Source organism: Mixophyes fleayi, chromosome 11 (genome assembly GCF_038048845.1).
Source record: "Mixophyes fleayi isolate aMixFle1 chromosome 11, aMixFle1.hap1, whole genome shotgun sequence".
NCBI classification, from domain to species: Eukaryota; Metazoa; Chordata; class Amphibia; order Anura; family Limnodynastidae; genus Mixophyes; species Mixophyes fleayi.
Genome location: NC_134412.1, coordinates 8,855,331 through 8,873,613, shown reverse-complemented (window position 1 = coordinate 8,873,613; position 18,283 = coordinate 8,855,331). Strand labels below are relative to the sequence as shown.

The window sequence follows — 18,283 nt, the reverse complement described above, 5'->3', positions numbered from 1 at the left end:
GGTAGGAGATATTCATTCTGGGCCTGGAAGCTGCAGGGTGGCTGGTTTAAGAGTTGCCATTCTCTACCAGTGAAATACATTGGCAGATCCACAGGTCATCAAGTCCGGTGACTGTAACTCCTTAAGCTAGTGGGGTAAAGGACAGATGATGTGCTAAACCTGTCCGGCATTTATTTACTGTGTTTATATAATAATCTAGTGATTGTTTTTGTTACAATAAATGTACTGTTTTACTTTCTAACTGCATTTGCCTGAGTGACTGAGAACCCTAGAAGGTACTGGGTAGGCTTCCCTGGCTTAGGAAGGAACCCGTGGTTGGCCATTCAGAGTGAAGTGGGTAGAATTGGGCCAGAAGACCCGGTATCATCACACTCTCTCACCCAATCAGGCTAATCACTTGTCTGTAAGGATTCAAACATGCCCTAAAAACCTCACTTCTTCATCAAACCATACTAGCCCTCCAATGTACTCATCTCTACTGCCCCCTTACATAGATTTACTCCCTCTGTGTCACCTATTTGTTTGTCCCTCCCTTTCATTGTGTCCTCTGCCTTTACTATCATGACCTTCTTAGCTTCCATGCCTAGAACCTGCCACCTGGGGGTAAAGGTATGAAGCTCCGGGTTCTTCAACACCTGCGAGTTTGGCGTCTTCAGCGCTTAAATTTAAAGCGGCGCTGCCTTGTAAAGGGAAGTTTCCCTTTACAAGGCAGCGCCGCTTTAAATTTAAGCGCTGAAGACGCCAAACTCGCGGTTGTTGAAGAACCCGGAGCTTCATACATTTACCCCCTGGTCTCCTAATCGCCACCTCCTACATCCTGGCCTCCTCTGCCCTCCCTCTTGGTACCTGGACTGCTTCATGCTGGAACAATCCCTGTCTGCCCCCCTTTCTTCCTCTTTACCCTCCCAGGTAAATGGGAGGTATACGGGGGTATGTCATACTGCCACTTCTACTACTGACTTCATTGTACAACTATCACTTCCACCAGTGCTCCCTGATGAATGCAACTCATTCTACTCGCAGTTATTCTGCCCTACTCTGCAACTGCCATAAGCCAGGTACAACGTATGTACTGTGTATATATGCTGTTTGTTCTCTGTTACTTGATGTTGTTTGCTCTCCCCCATTTCACGGTGCTGCTGACTCTTTGTGTTGCCTTATAAAGAAATTAAAACTTAAAGTAGAATATAAAATGATTAATGTAAAAAAAAGAAATGAAAAGAAAAACTACAAATAAGATCCGATAATAAGCATATTATTTATTTTGTTTGTGTTCATTTGCAGCTAAAGAGAACATACCTGGAATAAGCGATTTGATATGTTATATCTATCATATTAAAAAATTTTCACATCTGTTAATTTTTTTCAATGCTGAAACATATATCCCAGGGTTTATTTAATAATGTGGCTCAAAGAGTAACCATGTTCTGTAACCTACAGCAAACAGTTACCAGCGTTTATCAGTTCAGCGCAAGCTAATCGATAAAAGCTGACATCTGATTGGTTGCTCTGGATTATAATGCATGGATAAAATGGTCACTGCTCTACCAATTAAGCCCTATTGCCTATTTTTTATATTGCACAAACCACTAGCAAGAAAGACGTTAGGTCAATTCCAGGACACAGAAGAAGTTGTAAATCTCAGCGGCAGACTTTTTCCTTGATTTTGCACGTGAAGAATGACCCTGAGGCTTCGCAGGTGTTAGTGGCAGGGCAGCCCTCATCCGCGCAGGTCACTTCGCCGTCCTGGCATATGCACTTTGTGACACAGATGGACTCTTTCCAAAACGCTTCGCCTTCTTTGGCAAATTTTGCTGGGTGAAAAATATGACATTTGTAAAAGATACAAAGAATATGTTGATTACTTTCGCACCAGTATATCATTCATTTTCCTAGTTCAAAAACACCTTATGTAGATCACAAATGTTCAATAGTTTTATTATAATTAATTTCAATTACAAGCCAAATTATTCATCCATAAATATGTTCAGAAATGTTCTTTATCTTGACTTGAATACCACTTTCTTTATAGTATTCTCATTTAGGTTACTGCTATCTCCATTCTTGGGCGCTCTTATCTATCTGGTTGGTATCTTATAATTTCTTTCATCATCATCATCATCGGCAATTTATATAGCGCCACTAATTCCGCAGCGCTGTACAGAGAACTCACTCACATCAGTCCCTGCTCCATTGGAGCTTACAGTCTAAATTTCCTAACATACACACACAGACAGAGAGACTAGGGTCAATTTGGTAGCTGGCAATTAACATGTTTGTGGAGTGTGGGAGGTAACCAGAGCACCCAGAGGAAACCCACGCAAACTCGGGGAGAACATACAAACTTCAAACGGAAAAGGTCATAGTCGGGAATCAAACTCATGACCCCAGTCCTGAGAGCAGAAGTGCTAATGACCAAGTCACTGTGCTACCCACACAGTGTGCCCTTTCCAGCAGCCCCAATCTCCGTTCTTTACTTGTACTAGCTATGGGGGGAATTCAATTGATGGCCATGTCATCGCGCCGCGCACAATGCCGGCAATTACAGTAGAAATCTCTGCTCATTTTTTATTGCACCTTTATGGGTTTCTTTAGTTACTATCAGTAAATATTATAAATGTTAACAGTACCTTGGAAAATGCAGCCTCCGGGAACCTTAAATTCGTCGACTTCGAATACCCATCGACCAGGGTAGTTGACGTTGGATGTAGACTTAATTTTCAACACCTCATCAGTTCTGGATCCAGGGATATTGAAGTAATGTGTGTCATCACCGCTGTTAAATCCAGCCTGCCAATGTGGTGACATCAAATCTATTAATTTGTGTCTGTTCAGATATCTCTTGAAATACAAAATATGAGACTACATAACCGAGAATCTGGCCAACGCTTACCCAAAGTCTCAGAGAGGTTCTGAAGCAATGGAGGGTGCTTGGAAACGTTCACGCATAAATGGTTATAGTTTACCTAGTTGAAATACGTACCTAATATTTTTTGTGACATTCCAATAACTTTATGTATTGAGGGTGCTGGTTTCTGAAACTAATTGTTCAGGACAAAACTTATTGATTGTTACCTGTATTGTAGAATTAGTCTATTTCAATATCACAATGACTGTAGATGGAGGTCAGACAGACCGGTGCAATAGTCATTATAAGTCCATCACTGTTTTAAGAATCCGGACCATAGCTAATTTTCAGAGGATGAGGGCTAACCAATGTCTGGTATCTACATAGGTAAAAACGTTTATTGAAACATTGTAGCAATACCATGTATGTCCAACAGGTGGCGATACAGATTCAGACAATATGGGCCTGATTCATGTTCGGTCGGAAGTCCATATGCTTGTTGTTTCTTGCGTGAAATAGCTCTGTGCATGCTCAGAAACATACCCAACACCAATGATCGCACACCATGGATAAAGATGGAAGGCCACTTGGTGCCAACAACACACTCTGATCTCTGGCACTGTGTTACCTTTGTGCAGTGGAGGTCATGTGATATAGAGGAGGTCATGTGATGTGGAACTTGGCTGCTCTGGACAAAGATTAAAATCAAGTTCAGTTATTTTCTGTTTTATAAGCTTTACCTACTGTCCAAGCTCTCATTCAATAAGAGTAATGGCAGTAGGTTAAGATTGACTGGGAATAATGCAGAAAAAAACATGTCGGTCCAACTGGGTCTAGAAGCAGATAAAAAGCCAACAGGGCATAAAGCAGGCAAGGGATGGGGCCACAGGCTGTTACCACCGCTGGTGTATAAGGTACAAGATTCAGTATGAAAGTACATATACGGTATGAGTGTCAATAATATTGTATATACGGTACTAGAATCAGTATGGAACTATGTATATGGTATGGCAGCTGGTATTATCATGTATAAGGTACAAGAGATAGTATACCTGAGCAGGGGTACCACCCAAGCCAGTAAACGCATCTCCGTCACTGGCAGTTCCAGTTGTCCACTGGATATCACCATAATTTAAGATGGCAAAGTAATGATACCCGTCGGAGGTAAGGACAGCCTGGAATGTGTTCACCTGAATAGCAAGAACAAATACTTGTAAAGAATGCAATACAATATCTACAATTAGGATGTTTTCTAATTATTACTATATTATTGTAGTACAGGGTCACAAAACCCTTTGTGTGCTTCCTCTGTTTTTTATATTTTGCTGCAAACTTGACTTCAACCTTAATGTCTGGCTACCTAGAAAGTAACAAATGGTAAACTGTTATTTCAACACCCTATCTCTTAAAGCACCACTAATTACTGGAACGCTCAGATATGAACCTATAGCTCTGCCAAAAAGTAAAGTGTTAGCTTTCTGCCCCATTACAGACAGCAGAAATTCTCTCTGCTGAAAGTCTCCCGATGGCATCTGATGCAGGCGAAAAAGCTGACATTGAGTTACGACATTGTTAGTCCCACCCTTTGCATGAATCTACCAATCACCGAAGTATATTTCATTCCAAGTAGTTTAATACTCCACTACTACATGTATTTTAAAACATAAATCATTTTCTACAATATATCATCAATATGAAACACAAACATGTAGAAGATACTTTAGTAGACTGCACACAGCAATGACATATTGATAGCAAGGGATAAAACTGACCTTTTTAGATGCTGCTCCATAAAAGGCTACTTTGTCCCAGGTGGCGATAAATGCCCACGTTGCTACGTAATGCTTGTTTGGCAGGTGCTTGCCCATATCCTCGGTTATCTGCTGCAGTACACCGGACTCTGTTGTCTCTCTATAGTACACTAAACCTCCAAGGTCGTTGTCCACGTCTCCCCAGAAAGGGGTGACAAATGTCTCCCCATTCGTCAGAGGGAAAGCATCTGGTGTATATTGTGACACTGCTTTATTGAATGAGATTACCCCATTGTTATTTACCTAGAGACAAAGAGCAGAGAGAGACATTCTATGAACTGCAACAATACTCGTGAAAAAGAGCTATACAGTCTCTAGGCACCACTGATGTCATGGAGGCAAGAAGAAAATAGACAGGCTTAATTCTCTTGAGCATCCTTTAATACCAAAACATGGCTGTCTACATTTCATTGGGGTGAAAGAGATACTTTGAAATCAATATATTATTAATGGAAATAGGTTGTGTAGCATTAGTCTATGCATACCATTAAATGCTACTTGTCTATCACAGGAGGATGTGCTATTACACTTTTAGAATTAGACAGGTACAAATAGCATTCGCCCATGTGTGCTAAGGTAACTAAGTTCAGTAATCTACAGTAATCTGCAATCTCTTACTCCATTATTAAATGGTACAAATGGTATGAATATACCATTGACTCTCAGACCCTCACCCAGACAAGCTGTCCACTAGTGCACCTGTCCACCATGTCTTTAAACGTGCTCTCAAAACTCATTTCTTCATCAAACCTGAACAGCCCTCTTCCTAACTCACCCCCTACTGCTCCCCAATACGGATGCATTCTCTCTGTGTCACCCTTTTGTGTCTGCCCCTCTCCTTTAGAGTGTAGTGTTTCGTGTCTTTAATTTCTTATCCATCTCTCACGCCCACCTCCAAGACTTCTCCTGTGCTGCTCCCCAACTTTGGAACTCACTCTCAGTAGTGAAACGAGGTGTTAGTATCACCCTAACCAGCCTGTCCCTCGTTTCTCACAAAATGTGGATTATAACATGTACTTTTTATAGCCCTTGCTTTAGTTCCCCAGCTCAACAGACTACAACTGCTGTGTCTAATTACATGTGGATAAGGGGACATTGCAGCTCATTGTAAATATGTATATTGTTTATTGCATCTTGTTGATATTGCATGGAAGCTGTTAGTCATTGTCCTTAAAGTGAAGCCAGGTGGGTTATGGGTAAGTATCATATTGCAGGATACAGGTGAGGGGGGAAGGCCATTGTTCTTATCATGACTTTGTCTAGAGCCCAGCAGGGGACCTTCTGTGGAAGTACAGCTTATCCCCACTCCCCCTCCAACCCCCTGATACAGCACCCACCAATGGTTAAGAAGGATAGATCAGGGGTTTGCCCAGGGAGGGGAAAACACTGTGTAAATTAGACCCTAGATATAAGGAGCCACTCTGGGGGGGGGTTAGGAGATATTGATTCTGGGCCTGGAAGCTGCAGGGTGGCTGGTTTAAGAGTTGCCATTCTCTACCAGTGAAATATATCGGCAGATCCACAGGTCATCAAGTCCGGTGACTGTAACTCCTTAAGCTAGTGGGGTAAAGGACAGATGATGTGCTAAACCTGTCCGGCATTTATTTACTGTGTTTATATAATAATCTAGTGATTGTTTTTGTTACAATAAATGTACTGTTTTACTTTCTAACTGCATTTGCCTGAGTGACTGAGAACCCTAGAAGGTACTGGGTAGGCTTCCCTGGCTTAGGAAGGAACCCGTTGGTGGCCATTCAGAGTGAAGTGGGTAGAATTGGGCCAGAAGACCCGGTATCATCACACTCTCTCACCCAATCAGGCTAATCACTTGTCTGTAAGGATTCAAACATGCCCTAAAAACCTCACTTCTTCATCAAACCATACTAGACCTCCAATGTACTCATCTCTACTGCCCCCTCACATAGATTTACTCCCTCTGTGTCACCTATTTGTTTGTCCCTCCCTTTCATTGTGTCCTCTGCCTTTACTATCATGACCTTCTTAGCTTCCATGCCTAGAACCTGCCACCTGGGGGTAAAGGTATGAAGCTCCGGGTTCTTCAACACCTGCGAGTTTGGCGTCTTCAGCGCTTAAATTTAAAGCGGCGCTGCCTTGTAAAGGGAAGTTTCCCTTTACAAGGCAGCGCCGCTTTAAATTTAAGCGCTGAAGACGCCACACTCGCGGTTGTTGAAGAACCCGGAGCTTCATACCTTTACCCCCTGGTCTCCTAATCGCCACCTCCTACATCCTGGCCTCCTCTGCCCTCCCTCTTGGTACCTGGACTGCTTCATGCTGGAACAATCCCTGTCTGCCCCCTTTCTTCCTCTTTACCCTCCCAGGTAAATGGGAGGTATACGGGGGTATGTCATACTGCCACTTCTACTACTGCCTTCATTGTACAACTATCACTTCCACCAGTGCTCCTTGATGAATGCAACTCATTCTACTCGCAGTTATTCTGCCCTACTCTGCATCTGCCATAAGCCAGGTACAACGTATGTACTGTGTATATATGCTGTTTGTTCTCTGTTACTTGATGTTGTTTGCTCTCCCCCATTTTACGGTGCTGCTGACCCTTTGTGTTGTCTTATAAAGAAATTAAAACTTAAAGCATAATATAAAATGATTGATGTAAAAAAAAGAAATGAAAAGAAAAACTTCAAATAAGATCCGATAATAAGCATTTTATTTATTTTGTTTGTGTTCATTTGCAGCTAAAGAGAACATACCTGGAATAAGCGATTTGATATGTTATATCTATCATATTATATTAAAAATTTTTCACATCTGTTAATTTTTTTCAATGCTGAAACATATATCCCAGGGTTTATTTAATAATGTGGCTCAAAGAGTAACCATGTTCTGTAACCTACAGCAAACAGTTACCAGCGTTTATCAGTTCAGCGCAAGCTAATCGATGAAAGCTGACATCTGATTGGTTGCTCTGGATTATAATGCACGGATAAAATGGTCACTGCTGTACCAATTAAGCCCTATTGCCTATTTTTTATATTGCACAAACCACTAGCAAGAAAGACGTTAGGTCAATTCCAGGACACAGAAGAAGTTGTAAATCTCAGCGGCAGACTTTTTCCTTGATTTTGCACGTGAAGAATGACCCTGAGGCTTCGCAGGTGTTAGTGGCAGGGCAGCCCTCATCCGCGCAGGTCACTTCGCCGTCCTGGCATATGCACTTTGTGACACAGATGGACTCTTTCCAAAACGCTTCGCCTTCTTTGGCAAATTTTGCTGGGTGAAAAATATGACATTTGTAAAAGATACAAAGAATATGTGCATTACTTTCGCACCAGTATATCATTCATTTTCCTAGTTCAAAAACACCTTATGTAGATCACAAATGTTCAATAGTTTTATTATAATTAATTTCAATTACAAGCCAAATTATTCATCCATAAATATGTTCAGAAATGTTCTTTATCCTGACTTGAATACCACTTTCTTTATAGTATTCTCATTTAGGTTACTGCTATCTCCATTCTTGGGTGCTCTTATCTATCTGGTTGGTATCTTATAATTTCTTTCATCATCATCGGCAATTTATATAGCGCCACTAATTCCGCAGCGCTGTACAGAGAACTCACTCACATCAGTCCCTGCCCCATTGGAGCTTACAGTCTAAATTTCCTAACATACACACACAGACAGAGAGACTAGGGTCAATTTGGTAGCTGGCAATTAACACGTTTGTGGAGTGTGGGAGGTAACCAGAGCACCCAGAGGAAACCCACGCAAACTCGGGGAGAACATACAAACTCCAAACGGAAAAGGTCATGGTCGGGAATCAAACTCTTGACCCCAGTCCTGAGAGCAGAAGTGCTAATGACCAAGTCACTGTGCTACCCATACAGTGTGCCCTTTCCAGCAGCCCCAATCTCCGTTCTTTACTTGTACTAGCTATGGGGGGAATTCAATTGATGGCCATGTCATCGCGCCGCGCACAATGCCGGCAATTACAGTAGAAATCTCTGCTCATTTTTCATTGCACCTTTATGGGTTTCTTTAGTTACTATCAGTAAATATTATAAATGTTAACAGTACCTTGGAAAATGCAGCCTCCGGGAACCTTAAATTCGTCGACTTCGAATACCCATCGACCAGGGTAGTTGACGTTGGATGTAGACTTAATTTTCAACACCTCATCAGTTCTGGATCCAGGGATATTGAAGTAATGCGTGTCATCACCGCTGTTAAACCCAGCCTGCCAATGTGGTAACATCAAATCTATTAATTTGTGTCTGTTCAGATATCTCTTGAAATACAAAATATGAGACTACATAACCGAGAATCTGGCCAACGCTTACCCAAAGTCTCAGAGAGGTTCTGAAGCAATGGAGGGTGCTTGGAAACGTTCACGCATAAATGGTTATAGTTTACCTAGTTGAAATACGTACCTAATATTTTTTGTGACATTCCAATAACTTTATGTATTGAGGGTGCTGGTTTCTGAAACTAATTGTTCAGGACAAAACTTATTGATTGTTACCTGTATTGTAGAATTAGTCTATTTCAATATCACAATGACTATAGATGGAGGTCAGACAGACCGGTGCAATAGTCATTATAAGTCCATCACTGTTTTAAGAATCCGGACCATAGCTAATTTTCAGAGGATGAGGGCTAACCAATGTCTGGTATCTACATAGGTAAAAACGTTTATTGAAACATTGTAGCAATACCATGTATGTCCAACAGGTGGCGATACAGATTCAGACAATATGGGCCTGATTCATGTTCGGTCGGAAGTCCATATGCTTGTTGTTTCTTGCGTGAAATAGCTCTGTGCATGCTCAGAAACATACCCAACACCAATGATCGCACACCATGGATAAAGATGGAAGGCCACTTGGTGCCAACAACACACTCTGATCTCTGGCACTATGTTACCTTTGTGCAGTGGAGGTCATGTGATATAGAGGAGGTCATGTGATGTGGAACTTGGCTGCTCTGGACAAAGATTAAAATCAAGTTCAGTTATTTTCTGTTTTATAAGCTTTACCTACTGTCCAAGCTCTTATTCAATAAGAGTAATGGCAGTAGGTTAAGATTGACTGGGAATAATGCAGAAAAAAACATGTCGGTCCAACTGGGTCTAGAAGCAGATAAAAAGCCAACAGGGCATAAAGCAGGCAAGGGATGGGGCCACAGGCTGTTACCACCGCTGGTGTATAAGGTACAAGATTCAGTATGAAAGTACATATACGGTATGAGTGTCAATAATATTGTATATACGGTACTAGAATCAGTATGGAACTATGTATATGGTATGGCAGCTGGTATTATCATGTATAAGGTACAAGAGATAGTATACCTGAGCAGGGGTACCACCCAAGCCAGTAAACGCATCTCCGTCACTGGCAGTTCCAGTTGTCCACTGGATATCACCATAATTTAAGATGGCAAAGTAATGATACCCGTCGGAGGTAAGGACAGCCTGGAATGTGTTCACCTGAATAGCAAGAACAAATACTTGTAAAGAATGCAATACAATATCTACAATTAGGATGTTTTCTAATTATTACTATATTATTGTAGTACAGGGTCACAAAACCCTTTGTGTGCTTCCTCTGTTTTTTATATTTTGCTGCAAACTTGACTTCAACCTTAATGTCTGGCTACCTAGAAAGTAACAAATGGTAAACTGTTATTTCAACACCCTATCTCTTAAAGCACCACTAATTACTGGAACGCTCAGATATGAACCTATAGCTCTGCCAAAAAGTAAAGTGTTAGCTTTCTGCCCCATTACAGACAGCAGAAATTCTCTCTGCTGAAAGTCTCCCGATGGCATCTGATGCAGGCGAAAAAGCTGACATTGAGTTACGACATTGTTAGTCCCACCCTTTGCATGAATCTACCAATCACCGAAGTATATTTCATTCCAAGTAGTTTAATACTCCACTACTACATGTATTTTAAAACATAAATCATTTTCTACAATATATCATCAATATGAAACACAAACATGTAGAAGATACTTTAGTAGACTGCACACAGCAATGACATATTGATAACAAGGGATAAAACTGACCTTTTTAGATGCTGCTCCATAAAAGGCTACTTTGTCCCAGGTGGCGATAAATGCCCACGTTGCTACGTAATGCTTGTTTGGCAGGTGCTTGCCCATATCCTCGGTTATCTGCTGCAGTACACCGGACTCTGTTGTCTCTCTATAGTACACTAAACCTCCAAGGTCGTTGTCCACGTCTCCCCAGAAAGGGGTGACAAATGTCTCCCCATTCGTCAGAGGGAAAGCATCTGGTGTATATTGTGACACTGCTTTATTGAATGAGATTACCCCATTGTTATTTACCTAGAGACAAAGAGCAGAGAGAGACATTCTATGAACTGCAACAATACTCGTGAAAAAGAGCTATACAGTCTCTAGGCACCACTGATGTCATGGAGGCAAGAAGAAAATAGACAGGCTTAATTCTCTTGAGCATCCTTTAATCCCAAAACATGGCTGTCTACATTTCATTGGGGTGAAAGAGATACTTTGAAATCAATATATTATTAATGGAAATAGGTTGTGTAGCATTAGTCTATGCATACCATTAAATGCTACTTGTCTATCACAGGAGGATGTGCTATTACACTTTTAGAATTAAGACAGGTACAAATGGCATTCACCCATGTGTGCTAAGGTAACTAAGTTCAGCAATCTACAGATCACTACTCGAGCAATGCGAACAAGATTAACTAAAAGCAAATGTAGTACCCATTCTTTAAAATAATACAAAAATGGAATAAGGACATTGTAGACTTTTGATATATTTGGATTTTGCAAGAGTTTTCAATACTGTTCCATATAATAGTCTGGTAGGGGGAAAAGTATGTATATGTATAGAGAATTGATTGAAGGATAGAAGACAAAGGATCGTTATAAGTGGAACATATATGCCGGCTGGGCTAAAGTTGGAGTGCATTACAGGGAGCAGCATTGGGCCCTGTCCTTATCTTTAATAATGATATTGTAGATGGCTTGCAAGATGTCCATATATGTTTATACCACTAAGCTATGTAGGACAGGCTTTGACAAAATGGCGACTGCAAATACACTCTGGTGACCAGTCTGCATCTCTGCTGTCCCAGCCACAGGCATTGCATGCCTGGGACAGTTTTCTTGCTATAGGGGTTGAGGCACTGGTGAGACACAGGGGTAGAATAATCGAATCTTCTTAAAAGGAAAAGTAGAGGTTTTGCCCATTGCAACCAATCAGATTCTGGCTATCATTTCTTAGAATGTACTAGATAAATCATAGAATCTGATTGGCTGCTATGGCCAATATCTATTCTTTTTCGTTGAAGCTTTGATAAATCTACTCCACGGTCTGAGAGTGAATCAGAACGAATGAGCTGCCTTGCGAGATTAAGTTTATCTAGCTCTAGCCTGCTACAGTGCTAGTCTGTTCTGTTAAAGGATAGTCCTGCTATTGCTGCTTATTTTTCCCTTACAGATTGTTAGTTCCTAAGTTTTGGCCTTGGCTCCTAACTTTTTCATGCCCTGATGTAGGGGTATTAAAGCAAATCAGGATGGTAGCTTGCTATTGAAACATTTAGACAAAATGGCAAACTTAGCCCTGATGTGGCAGATTACATTCACAGTAGATAAATATAGGGTTATACATCTAGGCTGTGGTTCTGACTATACTACTTACACATTAAATGGAATACAACTGAGGACAATTGAGATGGAACAGATCTAAGTAACACTAGCTGACTGAAAGCTGCACAGTGCCAGGCAGCAGCTGAAAAGGCAATATAAATAATGGGATTCATAAAAAAGGGAATAACTGTACCGAATTCAGTGTATTAACTTTGAATAAGTCACTGGTTAGACCACATCTTGAATAAGGAGTACAGTTTTGTGCACCCCGAGTTGCTTCAGAGGTAGGCAACCTCATTATTAAAGAGAATGGAATGAAAAAATGGAAAATGGTATTGCTCCAGAGCACCGTGGAACCTTAAAAATCAATTCAATTAATTAATAAAGAAAAGTTAGAAAAATTGTTTACTTTGAAAAAAGGACCTTAGATGTGACTTTATTATTATTAATGTAAATATATTCAATATATTCAATACAAAGGTTTGTCTAATGAACTTTTCATACAAGTGGACATCCGTTAAGAATGACATAAAGGAGGTTTCTCCATCAGCATAGGAAAGGGTTATTTTCTGTACGAGTAGTTTAGCTATTGAATTCCTAACCACATGATGAATACCTGGCTTACAAGGAATGGGATCGGTACTTATAATTAGTAGAGGACATTTTTGGGGTGATTAATCCAGAGACTGTTTCAGCTGGTATTTTTTGGGGTCAGAAATTAAACTAATTTGGTAACTGTCTAACTAGGGATTCTGTTTTGCCTTGTTCTGGATCAACACAATTACATTTTCTGAACGATTATACATGACAGATGTGTATGTTTTCCACTAACTATCTATGATTTGTTTTAAACAGGAGTAAACTTATAATGTAATTGGGCAAACATTGAGGTACTGGGTTCTGCTTACAAAGACAGATTTGTAGTCTTTTGCGAAGAATTTAAAGGTGATAGAGAGGGGGACTTCACCGGATGTGCCGTCATCTTCTACCGGTGTCATTTTGTCACCCTGAGCTGGTCCATATGGATAGAGAAGATCATCTAGAAAGTGGGAAGACATTAAATAAATCAGTGTAAGCAGCGGGAGGAGAGTTATCAGTGAGTACACATCATCTATTCAATGTCCTTGAACTTACCATTATCTTCAGTTGCGATCTGTTGGTCTATTTAAGAAGTAAAACAGTTTTATTTAGTTTATCTGGAAATGCTATTGGTTTATATATGAGAAAGCCAGATCAAAGCAGGATATGCATTAAAATACAGGAGATGGAATGAGGAACACTTATAGACCAGAAAAACAAGGTGTCACAAGTATTAAATTGGGCTGCACAAGTTTTATGGCACTATGGGTATAGAGTAACTAAAGGTGCCCATACACTGGCTGATGCGGCCACTTAGCCTGATCGTTGAGTGGTTTGTTCTATGTCAAACTGGGCTTCCTGGACATCTGACAGATCTGGCTGTGCGGTAAAACAAAAGACAATGACTGCAGACACGTTGAGGTTACAGTCATCGTCCTACCACATTTACCTCCAATCCCAATTGACATCGGAGTACTTGTGTTCAAATGATTGGTGGCCATGCTTTGATTTGCAGCCAACTGGTTCTAAAAGAGCTTAATTGGCTATAAGAATCGTATGGATACCTTAAGTAGGCAGAAGACTGTAAATTACCCTTTCCTCCATACTGCTACCTGACTCCCCTGTTCCTTCTCATGGAAATAAACATACCTGCTTCTCTGACCTATGGCCACCATACAGAATAAAGTAAAGCAAAATAAAGAGGAAGTAAATAAGAAAATAATAAACGCACACAACATAGATTCTGCTTGGAGACACATTCAGCAAAAGTCGGAAGAAAACAGCTAGCAAATATATCAGTACAAGCGGCAGCAGGAAAGCTATGAGTCAGTACATGTCATCTATTCAATTGTTTATCACCTACCATTATCTTCAGCCACGTACTGTTGGACTGGATCTATTTAAGAAGTTAAACAGTCTTGGTTAGTTTTTCTTTAAAATGGCTAGTGATGTATTATTGTTAGAAAGACAAAGTAAAGCAGGTCATGCATTAAAACACTTACATCATCATCACCATTTATTTATATAGCACCACTGATTCCGCAGCGCTGTACAGAGAACTCACGCACATCAGTCCCTGCCCCATTGGAGCTTATAGTCTAAATTCCCTAACATACACACACACACAGATTAGGGTCAATTTAATAGCAGCCAACTAACCTACTAGTATGTTTTTGGAGTGTGGGAGAAAACCGAAGTACCCGGAGGAAACCCACGCAAACACGGGGAGAACATACAAACTCCACACAGATAAGGCGATGGTCGGGAATTGAACTCTTGACCCCAGTGCTGTAAGGCAGAAGTGCTAACCACTATGCCACCGTTACATCTTCCCAAACACATGGAAAACTAGTTTGTAAAGATACCACCCAAGGCAAAATTGAAACATCAATGAAAGCTACTTCCTTCATAAAGGGAGGTAAACAAAAGTACAGAGGCAATCCTTCTCTGTAGTTCTATCCGAAATGGATCGGTGAGGAGAAATCAAATCTCTCCACTTCCACCCTCTCCCCCACCTTCACCTCACCCTCCACATGGATTGACACAGTGAATAATGGTCTCCAGTCTTGAGACATACAAGTCTGAGTATGAACTTATGCTGTAGATATTTATATAGAGATATTTGGAAAATGGAAGGACTGTAATGGATTAAGGAATTATAGATTACCATTCCGAGAGCATGATTACTATTGATAGATATGATAGATAATGATGAGGGGCCTGATTCATTAAGGATCCTAACTTGAGAAACTTCTTATTTCAGTCTCCTGGACAAAACCATGTTACAATGCAAGGGGTGCAAATTAGTATTCTGTTTTGCATATAAGTTAAATACTGACTGTTTTTTCATGTAACACACAAATACTTGATAGCTTATTTGTACACTGAAATTTAAAGTTGATATTTGTGTGCTACATGAAAAGACAGTCAGTATTTAACTTATGTGCAAAGCAGAACACTAATTTGCCCCCCTTGCATTGTAACATGGTTTTGTGCAGGAGACTAAAATAAGAAGTTTCTCAGGTTACGATCTTTAATGAATCAGACCAGAGGTTATTGTGATGTCTGGGTTATAGGCACAGTGTGATGTGATTATTGGGAACAGTGTAATAATGGAAAAAGAGATGTTCAGTAATGTTATGGATAAGAATTGCATAATGCTGTTTGTAATTTTGCTATGATATTGTTGCTATTGAGTACATGCTGAGGTTTATGAGATGTATATATGTTATGGGGACAGTGCGGATTGTCATAGTGATTAATATTGAATTAATGTGATGTGTGTGTGTGTATGTAAATATGTGTGTTGGGTGGGGAATCCAGTCCAGAATTCCTATACTTTAAATACATTCATTAATTGTAAAGGCTGTTCGGGCTAGTACTGTATTCTGCTTAATTTCTTGATATTCTTGCATTCATGCTTTTTAAATGCCTGTACTTGTTTTATATTTTGTCTCTGGGTCCTCTACTTCTCTCTCTCCATCTATGTGGAATTTTGTGGCATCAAAATAATAATAATAATAATAATAATAATAATAATAATAATATAATACAACACCAACAAGGAATGTACACCAACCAGGTTTAAATCATGTTTTGGGGTCTGTACCTTGTCCAAATATCGCCTTTCGCCTGCCCTAAAATTGGTCCTTGTAATATATAGGCCTGCACAAATTGCTTGACCTTAGTTACAAGGATGTGCATATAGTTACAGAATTAACATAAACCAAAACATGTTATTCCAATATTTTTTTTCTTTCTTAAGTTTTAAAAATTGATTTGGTTGCTTTCATCTGATGTGTATGTCCCTGTGCACTTATTCCGCAAGCCCCTCCCTCTTGCTCCACATTAGTCATTTTTAAATTGTTCAAAAGTGGCTTGTTTAGTAAAAAAGCGAGAATAAAACACACATCCACCTCACATTACCTTCTTGCGTAATCAAATATTTATCTCACATTGTTTTACCTGATTGAGCTGAACTCTGATCATATGCTGAAGTCAAAGCTAAAAGAAAAGGACACAAGAATCTATATTAAAGTTTGTTTGTGGCATTTACACCTCCTGAGTTGTGAGAAACTGTACAGTACTTACCAAGTAGCAGCAAAGGTGCGATTCTCAAGATCACCTTCATGTCGCCTCAGTTCTCTAAGATACTGAGAGAGGAAATGTAAAACATAATGTAACATATTTTTTACAATTTTTAATAGCTTAGTATCTGCTTTATCATCTTCAAAAATCCAACCCCTAATAATTAGATTGGCTAGAGGTCCTTCCCGTGGGCTCTCTGTGTTCCTGAAATAGTCGAACTTAGCACTGACTACCCAAATGTGCTCTATTAGAGAATTAGAGAATTGACAATGAGTGAGGCTGTCTCAGTATATCCATTGGATGGTAGCCGTGTCCTATTGAATCAACGGTCATCAACATGCTGACGCATTTCACTCATTTTCACATTTCTTTAGACTCTACAGACTGGCAATTGCGTTGCATTAAAAGTGTAAGACAATACTTGATCTCAGTTATCATTATTAATCTTTATTTCTAAAGCACTACAAGATTTCTGCAGCGCCGTACAGTAAACAGACAGCGGACCATACAGGGTAAAACAGACAATAAACAGAAAGTACCAGTACTTTAATAGCTCAAAACTAAGCTTACACAGCAGTGCAGTTGGAGGAAAAGAATAGGTAGAGACAGGAGGGAAGAGGGCCAGGCTCGTAAGAGCTTATATCCTAAAGGGAGGGTAAACAGACAGGAGACACAAGGGGATCAATCGCAAGAGGAACGAAAAGCGAGACAGGGGAGGAGAAGTGAGGAGATCAAGCATGGAGAAAAAGTTAGGTGGATGGCTAGTAGGCTTTGAGGAACAGATGAGTTTTAAGGTCCCGTTTGAAGGTGCACAAATTAGGGGACAGCCGGATGGAGCATGGGAGGTTGTTCCAGTAGAGGGGGGCAACCCGGGGGAAATCTTGGATTCTTGAATGGGATGAGGTGATCAGTTCAGAACCAATGTATAATTCACGTGTAAAGAGTTGCCCAATCACATGGGAACAGATTTTCATATTCTGAGATTAGATGAGATGATAACAATCTTTGCATAAAATATTAGTGGTAAAGATTCTTACCTGTGTGCCGTCTGATACACTGCTGCCTGTGGACATGGAAACCGAATACTATCTTATATAGTCTGGGCTGAATTAAAGGGGCGGAGCCAGTGACCTTTAAACAAACCTTAAGACCTATTGCAACTTTATTCTATCATTAATAGTTAGTATAACCCCTGTACACATACCACTTACAACAATATTTAAGTATGTGTATAGTATTGCAATCCTGTTGATTGTTGGCCACTTTTTCTTCCTGATACTCCCTTTTTAAACAATGATTCATATTATTTTTATAATTAAGTTTGTGCAACCTAAAAATATTTAAGTGACTATTTGCACTGTACTGTGGCTGCCAATAGCCATTATTTCCAGTTATAGTCCCATTTTGTTAAGAATTATTTCAGGAAATGTTCCTATTTATCAACATTCACCAATTATACAATATAATTTCTCTTATTGAGTATGTAAGATGCAATTCCCACGGTGTATTCTTATTTTATTTGCTTTAAATGTGAACGTTTATTAAGGAAGTATGTAAAATGCAACAAAATTATATTATAGCCCTGTCCCCTACACGGATTATGATTGGTGTTGAGTTATACTGGTTTACTGTACTGCGTGTGACAAGCTTACGTACAATGTGGACACCTGCAGTGTTTCTAAATAAGGAATCCTTTCAATTCGTTCTGCAGATTTTTTAAATGATTTTCTGATGTCGGTGAAAATATTTGCATTTCCACACTTGTATTTTGATTTGCACGCATCTTAAAATATGTGCGCATTTAGCGTGTAGATGTTTCAGGAGCAAATA

General features: G+C 39.9%; 2 protein-coding genes across 2 annotated transcripts; both read right to left on the bottom strand.

The window, feature by feature from the left end:
• Positions 1-1,641: 1,641 nt before the first annotated feature.
• Positions 1,642-5,462, bottom strand: LOC142107453 (alpha-tectorin-like). The gene is made up of 5 exons (XM_075190888.1): positions 5,334-5,462; positions 4,621-4,902; positions 3,901-4,038; positions 2,631-2,790; positions 1,642-1,814 (listed from the first exon to the last, which is right to left on the bottom strand). Exons 1-5 carry the CDS (start codon positions 5,460-5,462, stop codon positions 1,642-1,644), a joined length of 882 nt encoding a protein of 293 aa, XP_075046989.1.
• A 2,273-nt stretch (positions 5,463-7,735) lies between these two features.
• LOC142107452 (alpha-tectorin-like) lies at positions 7,736-16,496 on the bottom strand. Its single transcript, XM_075190886.1, has 8 exons — positions 16,457-16,496; positions 16,331-16,369; positions 13,421-13,447; positions 13,195-13,325; positions 10,709-10,990; positions 9,989-10,126; positions 8,719-8,878; positions 7,736-7,908 (listed from the first exon to the last, which is right to left on the bottom strand). The coding sequence occupies exons 1-8, from the start codon at positions 16,494-16,496 to the stop codon at positions 7,736-7,738; spliced, it is 990 nt and encodes a 329-aa protein (XP_075046987.1).
• Between the last annotated feature and the right edge of the window lie 1,787 nt (positions 16,497-18,283).